The 24,942-nt window shown below is 38.7% G+C and overlaps 1 protein-coding gene across 1 annotated transcript; it reads right to left on the reverse strand.

Annotated features, from left to right (window-relative positions):
- Positions 1 to 769: 769 nt before the first annotated feature.
- On the reverse strand, positions 770 to 4,387 carry LOC122412548 (cytochrome P450 6k1-like). The gene is made up of 5 exons (XM_043422176.1): positions 3,676 to 4,387; positions 3,172 to 3,543; positions 2,145 to 2,329; positions 1,317 to 1,605; positions 770 to 1,072 (listed from the first exon to the last, which is right to left on the reverse strand). Exons 1-5 carry the CDS (start codon positions 4,193 to 4,195, stop codon positions 909 to 911), a joined length of 1,530 nt encoding a protein of 509 aa, XP_043278111.1. The 5' UTR covers positions 4,196 to 4,387; the 3' UTR covers positions 770 to 908.
- Positions 4,388 to 24,942: the final 20,555 nt, after the last annotated feature.

Consider the following 24,942-nt stretch of genomic DNA (forward strand, 5'->3'; position numbering starts at 1 on the left):
CTAGAAGCACGGAGAATGTTTTTAACAAAAGGTAAGAAAATCATTTCCGTGCGAGGGTAAGGTTTGTTTTGTTTTTCATGAAAGTAGAACATTTTTATTCGATACAGAGATGTACTTGGGGTTCGTTGATCATGAAGATTAATTACTGTGCGAGAAATCTCATGAGGATAATGGATATGTGGCGAAAAGTGTACTACTCTTCGACTCATTATTAATACATTACGCAATCAAATATTGATGGACCAACCCTTTCCATGCCTTTTGTACTCATCGACAGATTTTCGTTGAGTTTGATTTGCCCAACTTTCCTCTCTCTCTCTCTTACTCTCTCTTATGATTCTTCGATTTGTTCTCACTCAGACCGGCAGCCAAAAGTGGACCGAGCGTAAAAATCCAGACGGCGCGTCAGCATTTCCACATCGATGGGATAGATGGTGTCTACACAAAGGGTAGGAAAACGACTCACGTCTCAGGAATCCCAAACAATCGTAATCATCCAAAACACACAAATCTGACCACTGATTTTACCATTTTCGGCTGTATCATCGGTGCCTAAAAACCCTGATAAACAGAAGAAAAAATCTGCTCCAAATTGAGTATCATCTCTCGACGATATACAACAATTTATGCATTTTCCTTCATTGATTTTTTTCACGTCTCTGGACTTTGACGCTCATTTTTGAAGGCTCTGTTTTACCAGCGAGAATGCGTGTAGACGTTAACGAACATTTTGTTGTAAAAATCTAATAAAAAGGCTAAATAAAAACGATAACGGAGAAAAAAACATATTTTATTTTTTTTCCTGCACATATTTTTCATACAAATGACTTATATAACGCTCCGAAATTACAATTACGAGATAGGTAAATTACAAGAAATAATTGTTCTATTTATTGTTAAGCTGCCTTTTAAATTTTTCGTAAATTCAAAAAAACTCCACCATCAGGCGCTGTTAACATTGATTTTGGATTCTGTCGAATAGGTATCATCGTTTCTTTGCACGGCGTTACCTCGTATTCCGACAGAATATGTATGAGACCAAGCTTCACTTGTAAGAGTCCCAAACGCAGACCTGCATCGAGAGAGAAATTTCATCAATAACATCTCACGTTTCACAGCAAGTTGATGGGCATTCGCTGGAGATGTATGATTTAAAAAAAATCATATTTTATAATAAATAATTGGATTCGTCGATTTAGGAATTCGTTTTCATTCAATATTAAAAAAAAAAACCACATCGAAGAATAACTGAGATGAAAAAATTTTCCAGAATCATTTTCAGAGTGATTAGAAAAAATAAAAAATGTTGCATTTACCGATACAAATGTGAGGCCCATCTCCGAAAGGCATGTACACGAATGCTTTTCGGTTTTTTTTGTTTTCTTCCGAGAACCTCTCAGGATCGAATTTTTGAGGATCCGGATAGTATCGTGGGTCGTAATGCAGTCCAAGCATCGAGATGTATACAGGAGTTCCCTTTTCTATTACGTCATCCGAGTTCGGTATTTTGTAGTCGGCATTCGCGACACGATCTAGAAATCCTAGAGGCGGCCACTTCCTCAGTGCTTCAGATACAACCATGTCGAGATAGGGAAGAGTCGTGACCTGCGGATAATCAGAGGGGTGAACCGGATAATTATGTATGTGGCAGTGCAGCAGCATCTTCTTTATAACATTTCTAATTGCAGCTTTAATAAACAATAGCTGGAATAATAAACCCCACGAACTATTCGCTCCTTAAAAATATTTAAGGCAGCTCAAGCTGTCAGTGTGAAAATAAAATTTTTCTTTTTCCGACTTTTTATGCGGCATATGGGATTCAACTTTTTTTCTTGCTAAAAATATGCGACGTTACAGAATTTCAAATCATTTCGAGACATCGTTCGAGTTACTTTTTTCTGGAAATTCTTGAAAATTTTCCTCTCTCCGACGAGCTGTCGAAGAACGTGCTGCACTTTCAATAATGAATGTTTATAGCGCGAGACTGATGATGATCGTTATCAGCGACGTTGAGAGTCTGCGTGTTGGTTTTCAATTGCATGAAATTAAACTTTCAGCCACGACCTGTTTTATTTTTTTTCTAGTCATCTCCTGTTTTTTAAAAAATGGTTTTTCATTAAAATAGTTGATTTATAATTATTTACCATGTCGTATGTAATGTCGCCGTTGTTACTTTCGATCCCGGAGTTTATCTCTTCACGCAATTTCGTTTGAATGTCCGGTGAAAGCGCCAGTTCATATAAGGTAAGACTCAGAGTCGTTGACGAGGTTTCGAATCCACCGGTGAAAAAAATGGCCGCTTGCGCAACCAAATTATCACCGTCAAATTCTGCAGAGCATCGGATTCGATATAGTTAGAATTTTTCTGTTTTTTGTTTAAGGTACTGTCAAAACTCTCACTGTACTCGAATGGCATTTCAAAGAAAAGTTTTCAATAGTATATTACACCACAAGGGCAGAAAGTTTGATATTCCTGCACTGCGCGTCACAATGCCCGAGGCGAAGCCGAGGGCATTTGACGCGCAGTTCAGGGCTATCAAACTTCTGCCCGTATGGTGTATACTATTTTTCTTCATAGCCGGTCGAAAGTACGTTTCTTCCGAAATACGCAACTATCGATAGAAGATGTTTTGATGCCTGCCCCCGACATTTGCTGCACGAGCGAAGCGAGTGCTGCTGGTCGGGGGGGGGGGGGGGGGGGGGGGGGGGGGCAGGCATCAAAAAAACAAGATATTAGCAAAGATAATTAATATGAATATTTGCATTCCTATGAAACTGAAAATAAATCATTATTCCGAACGACTATATTCATTTTATCAGCCTGGTCACTTTATTTTTGGCTTTCGTCGTTCGGAATAATGATTTATTTTCAGCTTCATAGGAATGCAAATATTCATATTAATTATCTTTGCTAATATCTTGTTTTTTTTATGCCTGCCCCCCCGACCAGCAGCACTCGCTTCGCTCGTGCAGCAAATATGTCGGGGGCAGGCATCAAAACATCTTCTATCGATAGTTGCGTATTTCGGAAGAAACGTACTTTTGACCGGCTATGAAGAAAAATAGTATACACCATACGGGCAGAAGTTTGATAGCCCTGAACTGCAGGAATATCAAACTTTCTGCCCTTGTGGTGTAATATACTATTTCTCGCTATGAAATATTGTTTACCGAAAATTTTGGATTCCTCGGAGCCAGCTTGGCTCTTCTTGAGTTCCACAAGCAAGTCGACAAAGTCGTTGCGTTTCAATCCGGAGCGTTCACGTTCTTTAATCGTATCCCAAAAAGCGTATCGCAAGAATTTTGTGTTTTTTTTTGAGAAAAATTGAAATCCCATTGGCTTCACAAGTTGTGGAGAGAAAAATATCGAGGTCAATTCCAAGCTCCGCCAAAAGTTGAATTCAAATATTTCGCGTCCGCATTTTCGGAATTCGGCATCAGGATTATTCAGAGAATTAACTTGGAGACCATAAGCAGTCGTGCCGATGAGGTCAGTTGTATATTTCGCGCACAATTCCTTGAGTTCGACGACCCTGCCGGAGCCTCGACAAAGGAGAAAAAAATTTTAATGCGAAAATGAATCGATGAAAGGTGCTCATTGGAGCTGAAAATTTGAGGCTTCAGATTTTGTTACAATAATTACAGAATAGCGAGGTCGTTAAAAGTCACAAATACCTGTTAAGTTGAGGGACTTTAAATGGGTGTCAAGATCTTTGCCAACAACGAGCATGAGTTGAAACATTCTTTTGAGCTTTCCGGAAGTGAATATCGGCGTTAATTTTGTTCGAAGAAGTTTCCATGCTGGATTCTTGATTATGAACAAATTAGAACTGCCGAGTTTGTCGTCGGGACTAGATTCCGAGTATCGATCCGGAAAATAATTAGCGTCTCGCACTAATACATTTTTCGCAAGCTCCGGATCACGCACCAATAAAAAGGGTCGATCAAATATGTAGAAGCCACTGTATCGGATATCAGGCGAGCGATCGTATAGTTCCTTCACGAAATCACCAGCCGATTTTTTCATCAAAAAACAATCGGCGAAATTACCGAAAAACGGTGTTGGGGTTATCTCGTCGATGCCGCGTTTTTTCCAATAAAGAAATTTTCTCGTCATGAATAAGTAAGCACATATGATTGACACTGTCATTAGAATCATGCCATCGAGGCCCCAATACGCGGTTAGTAACGCCATTATTGCGTACAACGAAGCTACTCTTATCCTAAGAATTTAAATAAAGTTCGTGCAAATGCAGTATGTTTCGACGTTTCTTGTGCAACGAAACTTGCGTTCAGAGCTCGATGCTCTTGTATTTATAACGTTCGATCAATGCTGTTCTCGATCCCCACTTCGTATATACTCGACGGAGGCAATCCAACAACTGACAATCTTTACATGACTCTTACTTTCTTATTTACAATTGAAAGCACTGCATTATAGCGATATGAGCGCAATTTATATCCAGCGATGCCATTCGCAGTGGACATATGAGATCAAGCTTTTTTTTCCACACATAAATTTATGAATTACAAAAATGGCGCAATTACAGTAATTACGATCGATTTCACAAATTAAGGAAAAAATGAACTTTGACCATTGCACGATTTCTGACATGTGGAGACCTGGGCAAAACGGGGTACGTAAGGAAATATCACTGTTTACAAATTTGAGAAGCTTCATCTATTTCTTACTCGCGCGAAATGTTTTTTTTTTCTTATTGCAATTTTAATCCGATGCATCTCGAGAACTTGTTACGAGGAGCAGTAAAAAAAATGGGATTATTTCAGAATTTCTACTTCTTACATTTTCTTCCAATTTTCATTTTGTTTTTTCAAAATTTCTTTTTGTCCCTTTTTCAAATATCCTTTCTAGAAATTCTGGAACAATTGCACTTTCTTTCGATTTCTGGTAATATATTTAAAAAAATGAAAGAATAAAAAGTTTTTTGTCAAGTATCCCGTTTTGCTCCGGTCTCCCCAATATTCGGGCTGCTCTCATCGTTCCGAATTTCCAAATCCAACTCCATACACGATCTATGACCGAAGATATCTACTATGTTTACGATTATATGCGACAATTCTCTTCCGTCATCGTATCAGCCGTCTCCAACCCTTCATTTTTGTACGAATGAATAGTTGCCAGTAGCAAATTGACGTTCGTGATGAGAGCTTGTTAAAACGCATGTGGAAATAGGAGTTATCCGTTTGATGACCAGTTATGAGAGACACTACAAAACTAGTAGTCTGTACCACGGATCTACTTATTATGTTGCTGTGGGATGACGCAGGAATATTGAACTTGTCAAGATCTGATACGAGATTAAAATTAATCATGAGTACGGGACGAAAACAACTTCAACTGATGACTGAACATGCAGGACGAAAAAATTACTCTCTGTATTCCAAGACTGCTTTTGTCATGAAGTTCTTGACCGAATAAAAAACGTTTTTCTCAACATTCATAACTCATGTTGCACTGTTCATCGAAGCAATAATCCATCAATGATTGTGTTCGTCTCATGTTCGTTTGCTTCGTGAGAATGATGCGATGGAAATTTATTTAAGAAATTTTCCATTTAAAAGCTGTTTTTTTTTCCTCGACACTTCCTTGACTCCACGTGTCTCATTCCTGTTCGAGGAGATATAGTCGTTCAACTCGGACGAGAGGATAAATCTCAAAATATTTATCGAAATCGATATTTACATATCGAGTTGGAATTTCCTTGAACGTCACTGCGGTTAATTGTAGAACAAGCACTCAGAATGTTTAATTGTAGCTCAAAAACATGAAAATACAAAACAAATCGAATCATTCCAATATTACCGTAAACATGATTTTCGATGTTGAAAATCTTTGAGTCTACCCAATAAGAAGTTGAAATTTCCCGAATAAAAGAATTTTATTCCAATTTATATCTCTTGATAAAGGGATGCAAAAGAACGTCTCGGTAATTCGTTAAAAAAAAAACGAGTGAACCAACAAAATAGGAATATTAAATTGGAAAATTGTTCGAATAAGAATGTCTTCAACGCACGTTCTACTCCAACGCGGGTCACTCAGGTTATTGTTCCTCCATTTCAGTTGCTAGAAACTCGAAGGGAAATATACACTGGAACGCGATCTTTTACGGATCGATTTTTTCCAATGGAAACTCGGAGAAACTGCTTCCCGCTCAGCGACCGATGTCTCAAATGATTACAACCATCGATGGTTTCACCGTAGAATTCCCATCATTCAAAAACGTATCCATTGCTGTCGAAATGTCTACACATCAATTCGTGAAATTCGAGCGGATATGCGTCTTCGAATTGACAATCTTGACTTGAGGAAACTCCAACGAACTCTCCGTCAATGGTGTCTTGATTGCATCATTTCAATATCAGCGTTAATTTAATGAAATTTTCATTCTCCTCATGCATGTACCGATAAATTTATGAAAAACTATAACAGGAGTAAAATTGAGTGTACACAATTGTTGTTGATAGCCTATTGCAATGATAAGATAACCCAACAAAAGTAATTATAGCCGTTGCTCTTATCACATATTACTCAATTTTTATCGATAATCTCGGTTACCGAATATGACGAGAGAATGCTTTTATCTTTTATTTTTGCGTGATACGTTCGATTGGTTGAAAAAAAGCGTTCAGATATATGGGTCATTCCACCAATTATGGGATTAATTTGTGCCGGAGGGTCTGAATATATTATATAATGGTCATTGCTTTTCAAAAGTACGTGTCACTGTGAGCTTTCATGATTTTTTTTCAAATTTTTCTGCCCAGCCGTTTCTAAGTCACAGAGGTTTGAAAATTTGAAAATTTGTAATTGTTAACTTCTTGTGTTGGAAATATCGAACCCCTGAATTATTTTTCGGAACACTAAACGTAGTAATTTATATGTGGAAAAATCTCAGCTTTTCGATAAAAATATTAAAATGTTCTTAGGGATAGAGATGAAGGGATACAGATGAAAAGTCGCGATCTTGGGATATTGTATTGTTACGAATTTCTGGAGACAGAAGAGTGTACGTTGGACATACGCCCTTTGCTAGAAAAGTCTAGACTTATCTGCCTCTCTGATGTGACCGTACATTGCAGCAGTTATCAAGAAACTTTTCCCTTCTTTTTATAGTCATCGAAGCAAAGGTCGAGATCAAGATGAAATCTCTTTCTCTCTCTCTTTTTCTCCGACGCTTTACATTTAAAATTATTAATGTGAAACAGCATTACAAACCGTTGTGAATGGATGGAAATTAGACATAAGCGAGGGAAAAATGCCAGGGCCGGTCGTGGATCTGAAGCGAGCTTCCGAGGCTATGGAAAGGGAAATACTAGTAGAAAACTTATATTAGTGTAGAATCACAATGAATAAGGTTTAATGAGGAATGGTCTAAGCTGATAACTAAGGAATAAAGAAGTGACGTTTCTTCACTGTTTTTAAGTGGCTGGTAGTACTGTGAATGGCGTTACAATTATTAATATCGTCGCGGTACAACGCAATGCCACATAATGCATTCGATCCTAGAACGCTGCTCCCAGCGCGCTTTGGACACGCACTGACAACGCTACCAGCAGGTTTCTAGCTCTAGCGAAAAGTGATAAACGGATCGTAATGAGTGGTCAATTAAATCCTCACAGTCGACAGTGGCTAGAGCCACCTATTGGGACTCACGTGGAACGAGCTGTTCCAATGAAACACAACGCTCTGTCGATATGGTAGATAAAAAGATTTTTACACCAAAACGATGATGCTTGATGAGAGAAATGCTCATCGTGATTGAAAAGTTTAAAGGAAAAAATGTCATTTTGACGTTTCTTGTTTTTCGAAATGAGAACCGAAAAGTTCACAACTCCTAATTTTGTCTCGATCAGTGAAAATGGTTTTTTTTCTTCGCTTCACTGAACCCAGTAAAATGAGAATTTGCTGATTGTAAAAAAATCTTGGGGGATCTACAGACCGTGCGGTGAAGACTATAAAATTCGTAAACTCAACCAAAAATTAAGTTGATTAAAGTCTTTGACTTTTTTGTTGACTCAAATAAATAATTCTCACTACTACGACGAAAGCCTCGTTGAATAATAAAAATTGTAGTTGAGTCAACGAAATTAATTCGTTCCCTGCGATTCGATGATGGAACTAGAATTTTTTTTGAATCAGCGAATTTCTTTTCTCAATTTACAATGAAACGCTAATGTTTGCTTTCAATTTTATAACTGGCTTGAATTGTATCCTGAATTTGAGAACAACCAATTGTCCTTGTCTGATAAAATGTCTGCATGATATCTATTCGCAAATCCGATCGATGCTCGGTATTAGAGAGCAGAGATTTTGGTCGTCCTCGTTCAAACACCGGCGAACGGAAATCTGCAAGGGCGATCGTTGTCCTGTACTCTTGAACTACTCGAGATTACACAGAATCCAGCTTACGCGAATTTATACAAGTGTACACATATGCTATAGTACACAAATATAGTTTAAATATAGTATTCTGTAGATATGTAGGGATATGAGAATCAGTAGAGGGATTAAGGGCTCGGAATTTCGAGAGGAGCTAATCTGTACATCGAAGCGATAACGCCGCGCAACAGCGCCGTTCGAACTGCGGATTAAAATTCTCCCCAGAAATATACGTTTTTCGATTGCCCTTCCTTCTTTTTCCTCTCGACCTTTCATCCGATCCGTCGTTCCGCTATTGAAAAGCTCTGCGCAATGTCCGTTATTACACTCGTAAAGTCTTGAGTCCTCGTTTCCAAATTTGAGGGGTTTTTTTTACGAGAAAAATAACTTTCTGCAGTAATATTTCGGACTAACTTTTACGATTTATGTTCAGAAATAAAATTCAATAATTGATTCGAAGCATGAAGTTCGGTCGTAGAGAGAAAAATAGAATCTTTGGGGTTTTATTAGCTGCCCATTAAGGTAGTTCATGCCCGAAACGATTTTCAAAATTTAAAGGGTTCGTCTTATTGGTTATTGAGATAAACGTGTTTGAATATGAAGAAAAATACACAGGCAGGGGTTATGCGCAAAAAATCGTCATAGTATCACATAGCAAAAAATCACATAACGAAAGAAAGCTTCTTGCGAAGTTTCTTGTGAAGATATGTTACGTCAAAGATTAAACGAAATTGGTAATGAGCATTTTGTTTTTTTTTTTTGGCTTGGCCCATATTTGTCATAACCTTCTGTCTTTTTATTGATACTCGTTGATACTTTGAGCTCTTTAATGCAATTTTTTACATAAAAAACTATAGTATTTTAGCCAGGGACGAATGGCATTTGGGGTTTAGTCAGTGATGGATCCTCGATTAATTAATGGCTTGGAATTTCATTCGCCAAAAGATGTGTTCGAAAAATTTGTTTAAAAATTCGAATAAATAACTCTGACATTAATTTAAAGTGATTATATCTTTAACCAGGGAGCAAAAATCGACCCAATTTAGACACCCATAAAATACGATTCTCTAGGCATGATCTACCTTAAACGTTATTCAGAAATTAGTTGCTTGTGGCACCAACAATGTGAAAAAAAGTTAGCCTGCCACAGAAAAAGAAAAATGCTACTTATATTAGTTTTTATCGACTCTTCGTGTCTTCTCATTGAACGAGAAGGTGGTGTATCGTGTGTTCTATGTTTCGTAAGCGAACTAAGTTGAGAGTTAGTGGGAAAAGGGAAAGAGGAAAAGAGAAGAAATTGCTGAGATGCGTAACGTGTTCGCGGACCTACGCGCGATGTCGTCCCTCGGTTTGCTGTCCCTCGTTCGATTCGGGCTGTCGAGTTTCTGGCAGCTCTTTCACGATTTGGGACATAGCTCTTACTCTCTCTTTCTTCCTCTCGAGATAGATTTCTCTTTCTCTACTATCTCTGATTATCTCCTTGATTGACTACGCGTTAAACTCGACTATGGTATAGCGAACTTGCGCGAGCTTCGTTCGAATTCACGAGGGAATTTCCTCCTCGTAAAAGGCTGATTCGCTCGGGTCTCACTCTCTTCCTTGCTCCGCGGTGGAACTCATTCGTTTCGTGCGTTGTTCCATTATTTCTACAAGAAAAGTTCTCGCCGCACAGACTCGATTCCCTGTACGAGGGGAGTGTATAAAGTAGAATTGAGATGAGAAAAAGAGTATAATGAGCATAGACGCGATAAGTAATGATTTTGGGAACACGAATTGACTCTGGCGAGGCCTGAATATCCTCGTTAGAAATTCTAATCGCAGAAACTCGCAGTCAGTCGTGTCCAAATGGATTACTCACGAGTTTGGGCTTCTTCATTTCATAAATTAATGTTCAGTACCGTTGAACACTGAGAATTTTTTTCGCCCAGTGTGATCTTTGAAATAACCAAATTGATGGAATTTTGTCCATGAATTTACAATTTTTCTTGAAGACAATCTTCTCGCAACATTTTTTTGTCGTTGTGGCACAAATTTCGGAACCGAGCCTTTTCGTTACAGTCGAAATCTCGTTCATGTCATGGGTACAAAGGACGAGGAGCAAATTACAAGGAGAATCTTCCGGTTACATGAGCAAACTATTTAGCCCAACGATCACAAACAACTAACTTCTCGTGTAACTTGACGTAGTGTACTGCATATAAACATAGCAAATTTCTCTTTGGAGTTTCCTCTGAAGTTGGGATTTGGTATTCAGCGCTACTGTGGAGTTCTTACATCGAGATTCTGCGCGTTGTGGTACAAATTGCCTACTCCATTGGAATTTTTCATCTCTTCAGCTTGAGGAAATGGAATTAGGGCACTAACGAGTCCAAGTATTTCCGACCCCCGCGTTAAAAGTCGATCACGTGCCCTTCATCACATCATCGTTGTGTCGTTTCGTGATTTTAGTAACCCCTGCGAGATTCATTCGTCCTTTTTCTACGAGAGGCGATTCTTTCGGTCCATTCGGACCACGCGTCCGTCACGTCCCCCTGTCTTTTGTCCTCATCCGTTTCTCTCTCGCTCTTTCGTTTTCTTCCTCGGTCAATCTCGATCATGAAATTTTCTCTTTTTTTCTCTTACTCGCTGGCCAGCCCCAAACGCTTTCACTTTCTTTTGACGTTTCGTTGCGTCATCGCTCCCCATGGGTTACCCTTGAACCCTCTTCATACGGAAGCATTAGCGATAGTGGTGCACGCAGTACCAGCAGCCCTTACTGATTGGCGAATCCGAGCGGGTCAGTGGGCCACGGTCTCGGCACACTCGTTTTCACCAGTGTGCTATAACAAAGGGAACAGGAACTTGACGCAACGTCCAATGAGAGTTGGTCCCTCGTGCACACCCTCCGACGACTCGCACCAAAAGGACCAAGGACGAAGAAAGGGGTCCGGAGAATAAAAAAAAAAAAAAAAAAAGGAGAAGCAGTAGGCACCAAGGGAAAAAGGGTGCTGGACGAGGAGGGCGTTTCGGTAAGGGCATAAAATCCAAGTGGAATTGGGATTCGAGGAGCGGCCTTTCTTTCTCCCGTGTCTTTCGCCTCGCCAATCGAATTTTCCTCGTTGTCACGCTCTCTACGTTTGCCTGTAATGGCGTCCTTGTACGCACCACCAAAGCTTTCTATAATGGATACCAAAGCAGTGCCCACAAGCTTGAGCACAGGAGAGGAGGAAATTGCGAGTGATGTCGGAGCTTGGAAGAAACGAAGGAAATAAAAAAAACAACGAACCAAGAATAGAAACTCGAAGGCATGATGAAGTTTGAATAGAATCTACGAAACAATGGCGGCTCCGAACGCGGAGAGCATTTCAAAACGACTTTTCCCAGTAATTAAGCTGCCTCGTTTCATTGACAGCCACTTCTGAAAGTACGACCTCATCTTTTGAAATCTTGCCTTTGTTTTCCAAGCGTTTCTTCACTCGTTTCACCGTCCTCCCGAAAAATACGTCTCGAGAGATTTCCACTGGGATTTACGATTATCCGAAATCCTCAATTTGATAGATGACCAAAAACGTTAACGACTCGAGTATACTCGTATTGTCCCGTCGGAATTAAGCGACCACAATCAGCACCGAATTCGTATTCCGTACAGGCTTCATTTTTGTGATTTCCTCCTGACGGGATACCTTTATGTTTCTTTTCTCGAATCTCCAGGGTGCACTTTTTCCGGGATAAACGGAAAAGTTCCCGGCAATTTGCTCCGGTAGAATCGTACTGATGAAAAAGATTTGGGAAACATCCGAATCACAGTGGGCCGAAGGAATGACACAGAATTTTGATCCGTTAGGCTACGTGAAATCGTTTATTGCGTTTTCATCTTCATCAATGCAATTTGAAAACATGACACAAACGATTGGATCAAATTTATTAACGACCCTTCTCATATGATGAGCGTTTCCACGAAACGTTAACCATTTGCAATTTCATTCCGTGCAAAAAAAAAAAACATTCTTCGAACTCGTACACGGAGAAAACGGATTCGTCAGGAATATAGTATTTTCGAAGAATTTTCAAAGTATTTAGCCACCGATTACAAACAGCACAGTATTTTTTGAATTTTGCTATTTTCCGTCCATTGAATTCTAAACAGCTTTATATGTGGATAGCAAAAAGTGATGCACGTCAGAGCTATATTTCGTTTTGTTTTCGAGTGTTATTCATCATGTCAGACCAGCACTTACCGATAAGTGGAAATGTATTGTAAATCACAATTTTTCACTGTCAGCATAGTAAATTCCATTATAAATACACGAATATACACCGAATATGTGTGACATTTTACCTTAAATATAGTTTTGTTCAGGGTTGCCCGAGCATGTTTTACAATATAAACATTTCAAGTGACTGAAAACATTTTTTAGTATTCTTATAGAGAAAAACACTCTCGAGTCTTTTGAATAAAAGTTATGGGTTTTGGTCTTTATACTATGGTGGTTAGAACAATTCTTATTACTGCTCTTCGAATTAATGCTGCAACCCTGTACGTGTCCCCACGATACTATATTTCTAGTACTTTCGTCTGTAATTTTCGGACTCGTTTTCTCCGTGTATAGATTTTTGTTGCTTGATGATTAGGCTCCAAGTTATTTGGCAAAATGTCCCAAGTCCTCGACAGCGAAAAAACGCATGGAAACATACTCGTAAGTTTTTCGTTACAAATAAAAAATGATACACCAAGAACGGTATTGGCCGATCCGACACAGGTAGAGAGAGAAAGATGGAGGACAGTCTGCGACCGTCCCTGGAACGGTGGGTTGTTATGTGGTCAGCAGAGTCCTCAGACGACTCTCAGGGGACGACAGTTTGTTGCGGTGAAAGCTGAATTCGATAGATCAAGTCCGCGACCACTCGTCTCCGTTACGGTACACGATTACCAGAGTGATCGATTATACGGAGCACTGTTTTCTTCTCTTTTTTTTTTACTGGACGAATTCATCGTTTCCAGTCCCGCGTAGGTTTCTTTAAATGGATCGATAAATTACATATGTTGAACGGCGACGAATAAATGATGCTAATGCTCGGTTGTAAGGTTGAGATGGATGGAAACGCATATGATGTTGATCACGGTGAGCAAAACGAAATCGATTCTGACAATTGCACTGTTTTTTGAGCCCAGATGTTTCATTAATTTCAATCGTCAAAAAATTCAAACTGAAAGAATCGAAGAAAAACGATGCTTTTTTCCTTGAAAATTCGAAACTGTGAAGATCGATTTTTTCAAAAGTTCATGATTGGAAATGACCTTACATACACGCGGACCAAATCACTTTTGATCAAAGGCGAGAGTTTCGTCTCGAGCAAGAACGCACTTTGAAAACCAAAACTCCACGGGATAAAGCAATTTGTCATTAATAGAATTTAAGGGCGCATTATCAAACGAGATTTTGGGAGGGACTGGGTAGATAAGAAGCGACGTACCCGTGGAGCAATAACCCCTACTGTCTGGTTGTAATTCTCCCTCTCTCTCTGCTCTTCTGGTTTCCAGAACTCAACACAAGCGCCGAAATGTTAATAAGTTATTAGACCCTTGAGAGGGTGCGATTTTCCTCCTACATCTCCTCGACGCTCCAACGCGGCGATGGTGGTTACGTCCTTCAGCTTGGCGTGTAATCCAAAATGTCTTTTGTCTATCAAGGCACTCACTGTTCTACGCACGACCAAATTATTAGGGAAAGGAAAATACTTGACTTCATTCCCTGGTAATCAATATCGGATCAGAATATCTGTGAAAATTCGTCACGACGAAGAGCTTCGAGGATTCAATTTCAAATATACTACAAAATCAATGACTGTGGAATGATAACGTTTTTGAAATTATTAAAAAAACTTAATACTACAGATGTCTACAAATTGTAAAGAAAAAATTCCGTTAGTACTATAAAAATTATCTTGAAAGTTAGCAACATTTTTTTCAACTCCAGATTTCGAAAGAAAGAGTTCAAAATTATATTCAATGACTCTTTTGCCTTTGAGAATATCGTAGATAGTAGAATAGCTCAAAAAATATTTGCACATTAAATTCGATATTGTTCGATTAAATAAATCGAATATGCAAATATTCTGAACGAATTCATGCAGATGAAGATAAACGACTTTTTTGAAACTATGAAAATACTTGGGAGAGTCGAAGTCAGTGGAATTTCGTAGGGAAGTTGAGGAGGCAGGAAACCTGTTTTTGTACATCTCCAGATATAATGAAGGGTTTGCATATCATTGGTATTAATATTAAGCCTGCCTATACAATACATGAATGGTAAAGGTTGCAATACACCATGCATAACATCAACGAATTCTTGCTTGTCTGACTCTCATATTACGGTACGTTAGTTTCACTCGACGTTTCAGCGTGAATAAATAAAGTTTGAAACAAGAGAATCCTGAATCACTTGTCCATCAAGAAATTTCATAGTATCTTGTGCTCCACTTGTCCAAAACGTTGACACGTGTCTCATTCCCTTTTAGTATTTCCAACATATCGTAAAATCATCCATGTTTGAAGAATGAATCGAGATAAAAGTGAACATAAAAACACTTGACGATAGAGATTCAGAACTGACATTGTGGGCTGTCAAAAATTGTTCAATTCTGCAGAAATAGATCATAACAAGCTTTTACAACGATTGCATAACTTGTTATTTAAGGCCTTATATACAATTGTGATGGGTGAAAAAATCGAACATTTTTTTATCAGATATTCTTCAGGTTAATGTCTGAAGAATATTCTCACCAAATTTCATGAAGACCGGAGCATTAGATTCGTAGCTACGGGTATTTCAACCGACCGCCAGGTGCGCGCGGTCGTCTAGTACTTGAATCCTTAAACGCGATTATCTCAGAATCGTCTTTTTTGAAAAATACCTTTGTGGTGGACACGATTACTAAAAAACTGTTAATCCGATCCATACCAAATTTATATCACTTATTTATTATAATAACAGCTAGGGCTTGGACGAAGGATTTCGTATTTTGTTGGAAAAAAAAGTTGTAACAAAAAAACCGTAATTTTAGCACCTCAAAAAATGAATTTTGTTTTTAAAACTGTCGCCATTGCTTTTTAAATCAAAATTTTTACAAATCCTTCGTCCAGGCCCAAGCTATTACTATAATAAATAAGTGGTATAAATTTGGCATGGATCGGATTAACAGTTTTTTAGTTACCATGTCCACTGCAACTGATGCTCAAAAAAGGTGCTACTGGAATACAACTGGAGTTCCGCCATCTTGAGAAATTCTTTGGTGAAAAAAATAGTACAAGTACATGAACATATTTACTAATGAATGTAGTTCACAGTTTTCCAATAAACATTTATTTCCCCGTCGAAAAAAAAAAAACAAGAAAATCACGTTTTTTTTCCCGCTGCAAGTGTATGTAAGGCCTTAAACAGGTTTACAATATTGAGAAAAAATATCTTCCTCACTGTCGTTAGCCGGAGGTGAAAGAATTTTTTGTATATTTTATTGCGCTTTATTACACATCGACGTTCGTTCGTGACATAAAATCGATCGCGATGCGTGCTGAATTTATCGAAGCGAGAAAAAAAAGTGGCACTTTGCGGGTATATGAGAAAATTGATTGAATCACTTTGTACTGTCGGGATAAAATGCATAGGAGAAAGGATAGAGTGACAGTAACTGATACCGAGTTACCAACTAACCGAGCACGTTTATGTATCACGAGTTGTACAGATCGTCGACCGGTATTACACCCACGCCTCGTGAAAGACGACCCGACGACCGCGAGCGACGTGAAGCGGGCGGTCTGTCCAGGGGCGAGCGAATCGTCGCATCGTTTATACGTCAAATTCATAGATATAAGCTCAACTAAAAGTCGAACATAAAATTTTCGCCCAGTATCACATGTAGGATCGGATTTAGGTGCGTCTACAATCACGGCAGTATAAATATTTACGCATATTTATTTATAGCCACGTGAATCATTTGTTCGAAGCGAGCCATTGAGAAATTATTAACACAGCTATTAGACTAAGATCTCGCTTATCCAAGACGTGCACACCGCTAATGGAAATATGATTGGAAATCCCCGCGAGGCTGCTTCGCGGATCATCTCGCCCTGGATACATAATCTCTCTGAGACTCCGGCTCAAAGTAATTGCGTGAGGCAACGGTCGGACCCAAGATGTCGCGTTGAGATGGTTTTGGTTTTAGAAACCTTGAAATTATTAGGGCAGATTATTTCATCGAAGGCCTCAACATTTTTTCAGGCATTTAAGGGGGAATATCAGTGTAAAAAAAGAGCTTGGGATTTTTTTTAAGTGGCGTCCATTTTTTTTCTAATCAAAATTTCCAAATTTTCTACGATGCTGTGATAGCTGTACTATTATAGTTTAATAATCTTTTTGAATTTTTGATTTCAGATGCTTGCTGTGGCACTTATGCTGTCAACCGTCCGGGAGTCTTTTTTTGAGACGCTATTTTGTTACCGCTCCTCTGCTTAATAAAATGTACTAAAAATTGAAAAATAATCTTCCCTGTATACTTCATTACTTCGATAATTAATAGACAAAATTTCAAATAATTTGATCGAGCTGTTTTTTCAAAAAAATTCCCAAAAAATATCTCATTTTTCAGTTTGTCACACTGATAATCCCCCTTAATTTCAGTGAAAAATTTTCAAATCTGGAATTATTGAGTCACTTGAAATCGGCAAGAATTTCCGTGTGCAAAAATCCGTTTGCTTTCTTTTTACGAGTACGCAAGATTTCATGGAATGTATCGCTTTTTCAATGAATCAATATTTTACAATACCGAGACGTGATTAATCATCGATTTCGATATTAATGCTCGCCTCTTATAACGGCATTAAATTCACACAAAATTTATACGTTCATTTCGCACGATTGGCTTGGTCTACGTGCGAGCTTTGCTCCCCAGGGATATTAATCTGTCGAGGGGGATTAATCGGTCGATCGCCGATCGTTATCGACGAGTATTCTGCAACAACCCCGTAGAAGTATAGTAGTGCACGTGGGTTTACATACGTGAAATATACGATGTTCGGTGCAACGAGGCGAGGGATCATCGCACCTGACATTTGATTCGGGTCATTTCTAAGATGAATCGAAGGGGGTAGACAGATCTGGGGAATTATTTCGATTAGCTGGTTTAAAATCACTCGAGAGTGGACGAGGTTTGAATTTTTCAGGAGTTTTTTCATATCTATGAAAATTTTATATGCACAACTAACCTTACGATTCACGTAATTTATTTATTTCTCTCATTTTGTCTACTACTGAAGTATTTTTAAGGTCACACCAAAGAATTTCTACGACTCAGTGCAACCGAGTATTCTCATAAATCACGTAATTGAGTCGCAAATGTTTCTGCGATTAGGAATGGCTCGGTCGTCCGTCTGCGAAGAAAATGAAAAAAAAAGAAAAGAGAAAGGCTACCAAAGAAACTCGAGCTGCACTCAAATCCCATTGTAACAAATTCACTATATCCTCGTTACAATCACACGACACCCTCGAACTTATCTGCGATCTTCGAAGTATATCAAATCGTGACGCGGTAGTCACGATTGATTATCCCGGACGCATCCTATCTCTCCTCCCTTCTGATCTCTGAGAATAAAAGAAGGGGCCGATACAAATGTCAAGTGAAAAAGTCACGACTTTAGCTGCGAGGAAACACGTGGTATATGCAAACGTGCAAAATACTAAGATCGAGTGTCATTAAGTCCGATGTTTCTGATGATAAAACAGGCACAGCATCGTTTTGTAAAGTGTTGACAGTCTTCACTGGATTTTGGAATGAGGCTCTGCTGCTCCGGATACTTTTCTTTTTATATTTTTACGCAGTTCGTCTGGTTTTTTTAAAAGAACGATAGAAAACTAGTTCGTTTTTAGTGTTTGAAGTACAATTCAGACAAAAAACCGAGTACTGCTCCAATGAGCTTTGGTTCAAGATTTCTCAATAATTTACATCGTTCCAGGATCGGTTTCGATTCAATACCAATTATTGATCGATCGTTCAACTAAAAATAGTAATGACGTTGAAATCATGTTAGAGCACAGAAAAATAGAGCAAGTAAAGGTCTACTGGCTTCCACACGAAAATCCTAATAAAAAAACAGTTAATACTCGAAGGTGAAATTCCAATCTCTTTATTGTCTTCGGTCAATCAAGCCATTAAATAAGCACTCTCCGGTAATTGGAAGTTTCGGAGAAGCCAGTAGCACACGAGGATCGTTTGGACATCCACGTGTCAAGCCCCTGTCTCGAAAGCAAATCACGGACTGACGCCTCGTCTCTCAAACATAAAAACGACGTTCTGGCCCTAGTTCGAGGCTGATGCTGATGGTGTATGCCCTATGGCCGTTACTCTCGTTACCCGTGGAGGCCAAAACGTGCTCTCGGCTATAAAACGTTGACGAGGAATGTGGATCTAGACAGACACAGCTTTTCTACTACAAGTGATGGTATATAAAAGCTACATATCGTGCTCCTACAGAAATTCGGGGAAATATGAACCTGGGGGTGAGATTCGTAGGCAGGACCAAAAGATTTCTTGAAAAAGTTTGCTCCCCGAGTCAATTTGTTTGTGAAGAAAATCTCGTGGGAGAAAACACCGTGGTCCATTTTGTCCCCGAGTCCTGAACACATTTTTATGTACAGTACATATGCGATTTGATATAGTGTCAGACTCCGTGCTTTGAGCAAGATCATAAAACCTTTTACGACACTACATTTGAAATTAATTGGAAAGATACGCGAACGTGACAGTCCACACCTTTGAGTGACTTTTTTTTATTTTTATTATAATGTAAAAAAAGGTCTGAGTAAGTCTCGACATTCGTACACTGTTCGGTAACACTGGATTCGATTTTTCATGGAATTTCTATCGCTCGGTAAACCTCACAGGAGGTGTGCTGACTCATTTTCTTTTGTTTTCGAGCGTAAGTATTTGAAAACTCACAATCACGTGGAGGTACTTATTTCGAAAATATTTTTCCTTTTCATCTACTTTTTTTCGTATCGGCACCTGCCGCCGCAAGGATCTTGGATAAACAATGTTGTAAAATTCATCGGAATGGGAGATCGATCGGGGGCGAAACGCGCTTTGAAATTGTACGCTCTCTCCGCCAGACGGCCCGAGAAAAGATTCTTATCGGTGAAAAGACTTATCCATTCTCCTGGGATTTTCGACGGGAGCTGTACATTTTATAGTTATGTGTTACCAAGCTTATGCGAATACGTTTCAATAAAAAGGATTCATCAATAATACATTTAGAAAGTGCCTTGTGAAATTGTTTTATTCAATAATTAAACTGTAATATTCTACTGGACGAAGGAAGCAGGTAAATCAAGTGGAAAATTCATTTAAAAAATCAAAGTCATCTAAAAGTCTCTTCATTCCAAATTGTATAACTGTCAAGTTAGACCGAAGTTCATTATTACTGGAAGAATTCACCCAATATTTCATGGGGATTTATTCATCGTTTTGACATTAAAAAAAAAAAAATTCTTAAAAGCTTTGACAAAGCATCAGAGCTTTTATAAATCATTTCTGAATCCTCTCGGTTGATTCAACAAAGGCAGTTGCATCAAGACTTTTCAAAATCTTCATTTTCATTGAACGTTCAAAAAAAATTTTATTTTCGCAATGAAACTTTTTTTGTGATTCTAAAAAGCAAAATGAATAAAATACAAAAATCCGTAATGTTATCGCCGTGAAAATCCGTCAGATATGTACGTACGAATAACAGTAAACAGATACGAAAAAAAAACTTCAAAAAAGCACGGTAAAGAAGCGCCAACTCAAAATGTTATCGCCGTGTATTTTTCCTTTTCTAACTTAAAGAACTAGAAAAAAGAGTGTCCACGAGTGCGTGCGTACACGCATCGTATCGAAGCGGGCTTCGGCGATGCGACGAACGTGCATGCATGTAATGTGAATGCGTACATATAGCAAAGCCGAGAGAACTAGAAGCGAGAAAACTCGCGAGGTTCTAATGCCAATGCTCTTTCGCCTTGAGCTAGTTGGCGGTCGCGTCGGACGTTGGCATCGCGCGAATGAACATATATGCGGCGACTGCACATATATGTTGGAGCCGACTGTGACAGAGCGCAATGTGCCTTCGCCACCAGTCAATAAAGTTTCTATGCATAATGATATTTGAATGTATGGGCGTTTTCATGTTGAATTCATCGATTACTGGAAGAGGTGCAAGTGCAAATCGTTTTTCGCTTCTCCCCACTGCCTTCCTTCTCTCTTATCTCGTTTTTATTTTTCGTGGCTGTCTTTATTAATGAAGAGTCCCGAACGATCATTCGGATGCATAATTTCATTAAGGGGGAATTCAGGTAAGAAGTTGTTTTATATTAAAATTTAAGTTACATCATTCAATTTTATCCTCTCAAAACTTTAAACGCGCTTTTCTTGAAACCATGTTTTTTGACCTGGTTGACAGCATAAGCCTGTCAAATTTTGTCCAGTCGACTTCATTCAAAAAGGATTCTCTTCAGAAAACTTATCGCTATCGTCGGATCGTAGAGTTTTATTTTTAAATTATTGACTTTTTTTTATTAACAATTTACTGGAAAATTTTTGTGTAAAATTCGATTTTTCTTTCCAATTGAGCGTCATTTTTTCTAATTAAAATTTTCAAATTTCCTACAATGCTATATTATTATAATTTAATAATCTTTTTGAATATTTGATTTCAGATGCTTGCTGTGGCACTTATGTTGTCAAACTTATGTTGTTTTTTGAGACGCCATTTTGCGCCTGCTTCTCTGCTTAATAAAATGTACTAAAAATAAAATTCCCCGTATACTTCATCACTTCAATAATTAATACACAAAATTTCGAATAATTTGATCGAGTCGTTTAAAAAAAAAATCCTAAAAAATACCTTATTTTTCAGCCTGTCACACTGATATTCCCCCTTAATTCGTATTTTGAAAATAGCTTCTATTGGAATCAACCAGGGACGTTGCGTAGGAAAATATTGGACTTGAAAAATAAATAGTCATTGTGAGAAAAACGTTTAAATTCAAATTGCTCATTAGCACCGAGGAACGTTTAGAGAGCGTCTAATTAGAGAATTTTCTCCTCGAGAAATTCCGGTTTTCATAAAAACTATCGATTTCTGTATGGAAAAAAAACGTGGCATTTTTAACTTACAATCTTTTTCCGCGGCGGTATACGCACATGTTTCACCCGCACGAGCGAGCGAAATATCGTACATAATTTATGTAAATATGATACGCGGATTACAATTTTTGTCGCCTGTTGATGCCTGCCCCTACCCCGATCGCGCGCGCATCTTGCGAACGAAATGATTGGCACCATTTCTCGATCAAGTTGAAAACGGAATTTCAACATTTGTGACTAATTCATTGGCAAACTTTATGGATCGAACCAAAAGTCATTTCACCAGGGAGCATCTGGCTTTTGCACTTTTTTCATTTCTCTCCGCATATCGGTTTCCTAAAATTGTTTTTTCTCCAGTTCGTGATAAAAATACTCGAATACCCTTCAGAACGAAGAGCTTCTCACTCGAAATTAATTCGCCAAATGAATCCCAGCCAGAGTTGACGCACTGTCACTCTCACGAGTTGTCACTTTTTCACGATTTATTGAGACTGGAATGTCTTCAACAAACTTAGCGTAAATGTACCGATGATCGAAAGTACAGTCGATATCACAGCGCAGCCGAGGTTGTACACGGACGACAAAAATATCTACAGCGCATCACACAGCATATAAATACGTAATCCCAGACGGAATGCTCGACGACTTGAATAATTTACAATAGAAAACAGAGAGAATAGTTGCACGCTCTTGGAGTTATTCACTCGAAGAGTGAATAACTTCAATTGAAGAGTGAATATAAACTCAATGGGGATATACTTGGGCACGTGTGCAGTAACGTAGAATGGTAACTCGATCTTGCGGGAGTTTACAAACTTACAGTGAATACTTTATGTGTATCATGATCAACGAATAAAATTTGTTACCTGTGTCAGAAGTTTCGCAAAATAATGAGAATTCCAACTACAGATAGTCGTACTATAAAATATGAGGCACGTCACTCGCGACGTTGAGCCGTGAATCTTCTGAGAATAACTGAGACAAATATGAGTTTATTGGAGAATGTGTTTTGAAGTTATGGGCATGATTTTTGGAAGGTTTTTTTGTTGAGACTTTTATAAAAATATTTCGAATGAATTTGCTAAAAAAATTTGCTATGTTTTGTAGCAGCGCTGTTCTATATCGCCATTCTATTACATTTCACCGAAGTGCATAGTAATTTTGATGCCGAAAGCAGTTCTCTCAAATTTTACTATGTACGACAGGCAAAATTTAGGTCTGCGACTCGTGTCTTTGACGAAATGTTAAAAATTGGTGAATTGGACTGGACAAATTGCTTGAAATTTTACTATGTGCCACAGGTTAATTTTCATGTTTATACTCGCAACGCCTCGTATAATTGGTGGGCGCGTGAATTTTGCAATGTTATTGAGAAAAATTCAGTGCGGTAAAAGGGAAAATACGAAACTATGCAATTTTTCGTATAGCACAGAGAAACGACTGCTACGTTATCTCCTAAATTTTCATCAAATCATTTCATTATTTACTATGTTTTTGATGAAAATTCGCTTGGTGTTCATTTTTGATATAGTACAGCGCGTTATTTACTATGAACTGCGGTAATGGTTCACCAAACTTCTGCATTATTTGACACACTCTGTAGCGATTATTATTATAATATCGATGTGGTCCGACGTTACTATAAAAACAAAGTATTTTTTGCTACAAGTCTCTCCGTGCAGGGTGAGAAGTTTGGACAAACGTCGATGTCGCATTTTCACTCGGACGCCTTTTGCTGTGGGAGCATGAACAAGAGTCCAGCGATTGAACGTCACCGGAGAATGCTTTGAGTATACGAATCTAACGATCTCATCGCCTTTTAATTTAGCGGTGCTCGCGCTGAGTCGCACGAATCCTTGCTACCGGTGCGCGAGCGATAGCTGAATCGTGAAAAGAATCTCTCTCACTCTTTTACGATGGTCGGTACGAGCGAGCAGCTATCGTAAATGTTTATATGTTGAATGGAGTCTGCTTCGGATGGACCGTACGAGCGGCGAGAACTCGGACGACGGAGCAAAACGCATACGAGTCAAAATTGCACAATGAGTGACTACTTTGATATTGATACTATTATATTTTGTCCCACTTTTATCTATGCCAATCCAGATGCATTGGCATATTGAATAGTTCGTTAGAGTAAAGAAATAAGAATTTCTTGAAATAGAAATTTTCGCCTTAATTTCGACTCGAATTTTCCAGGTGAAATTTGAGTACTTCGGTAACTTCGGATTTTTCAGTCTGATTGATTTCGAATCTGAATTTTATTGATCCATCGATATAATTAAGCATGACAGTTTAAAGAATTGTATAAAATTCATTTCTGAAATGCAACAACGTGAGACGTTTCACGATCTAATCTCACTGATCAATTCGACCGACCAGAAGGCAGGAACTCTTTTGTTGTTTCGATCAACTGGACTTTCCGTTGCGTCGTATCAAACGACACAAGCCATGAAAAAAATGCGTGCCTCACGCGATATACTTGTCGCGATTCATCGCCGCTTTACGCACGAGGAGTGAGAAATAAAAATCACGATAAGAATTTAAACATGTGGAACATGTGAAATTACAGCATACTTCCCTTCATTTAATTTTCATTTGGCAATCGTGTTCTACCATCGAATAGGTGTGTGTATGTGTGTGCTTTTTGTCAGCGATGAAAGAAGGGCGAACGAGGGTGGAAAAAAGCGAGAGGCAAAGATGGTCGGAAGGCCTCAATTTGCCAATAATTTGGCAAGCTGCTAGGCCCGGAAACGAGAACAGCTGTCTCGGGGTCGCGCTTTCCATGCGGAGAAAGTACGCGATCGATATGCGGCAATGGCTAATAAAAAGTTGTAAAAATTCACAGTTCGGATAGTTCGAAGAGCCGGAGAAAAATGAACGATTACTGCGAGCCTGTATTATGACTGTGCTCGAATCCCTTTGGCGCATTGGAATAATAAAATTTCAAATGTTAGAGTCCATAAATTTGTGGGATTCGGAAAATTGGTAAGCTTTGTGTGCTAACGAAGCGTGAAACAAAATAAAGAAAAGTTGAAACGAGTCTGCATGGTATACGAGGCTGTGAAAATCGGGGATGCAATGCCACCGAATCAAACAGTTCTCACCGAAATACGAGTAGAGTGTGTCCCATGATCGTGTGAAGCGACTGCGCGAAAAAATGGACTCACATAGTGAGAAAAATAGAGGAAAGAGGGGAGAATTGAAAGAGAAGGGGGGGGGGAGTAAAAATTTGACATAAAACATCTCCCCCGTGGACCATTTTTCGTATTTTTATTCTCACACGAGCGTGTTAACCAGCGGGTGATCCTGGGGAAACATCAACCACGGAGGAAAGAAGAAAGAAACACATTTTTCACAAATCGTCGCTAGGGATATATACTCATTAT

Source organism: Venturia canescens, chromosome 1 (genome assembly GCF_019457755.1).
Source record: "Venturia canescens isolate UGA chromosome 1, ASM1945775v1, whole genome shotgun sequence".
NCBI lineage: Eukaryota > Metazoa > Arthropoda > Insecta > Hymenoptera > Ichneumonidae > Venturia > Venturia canescens.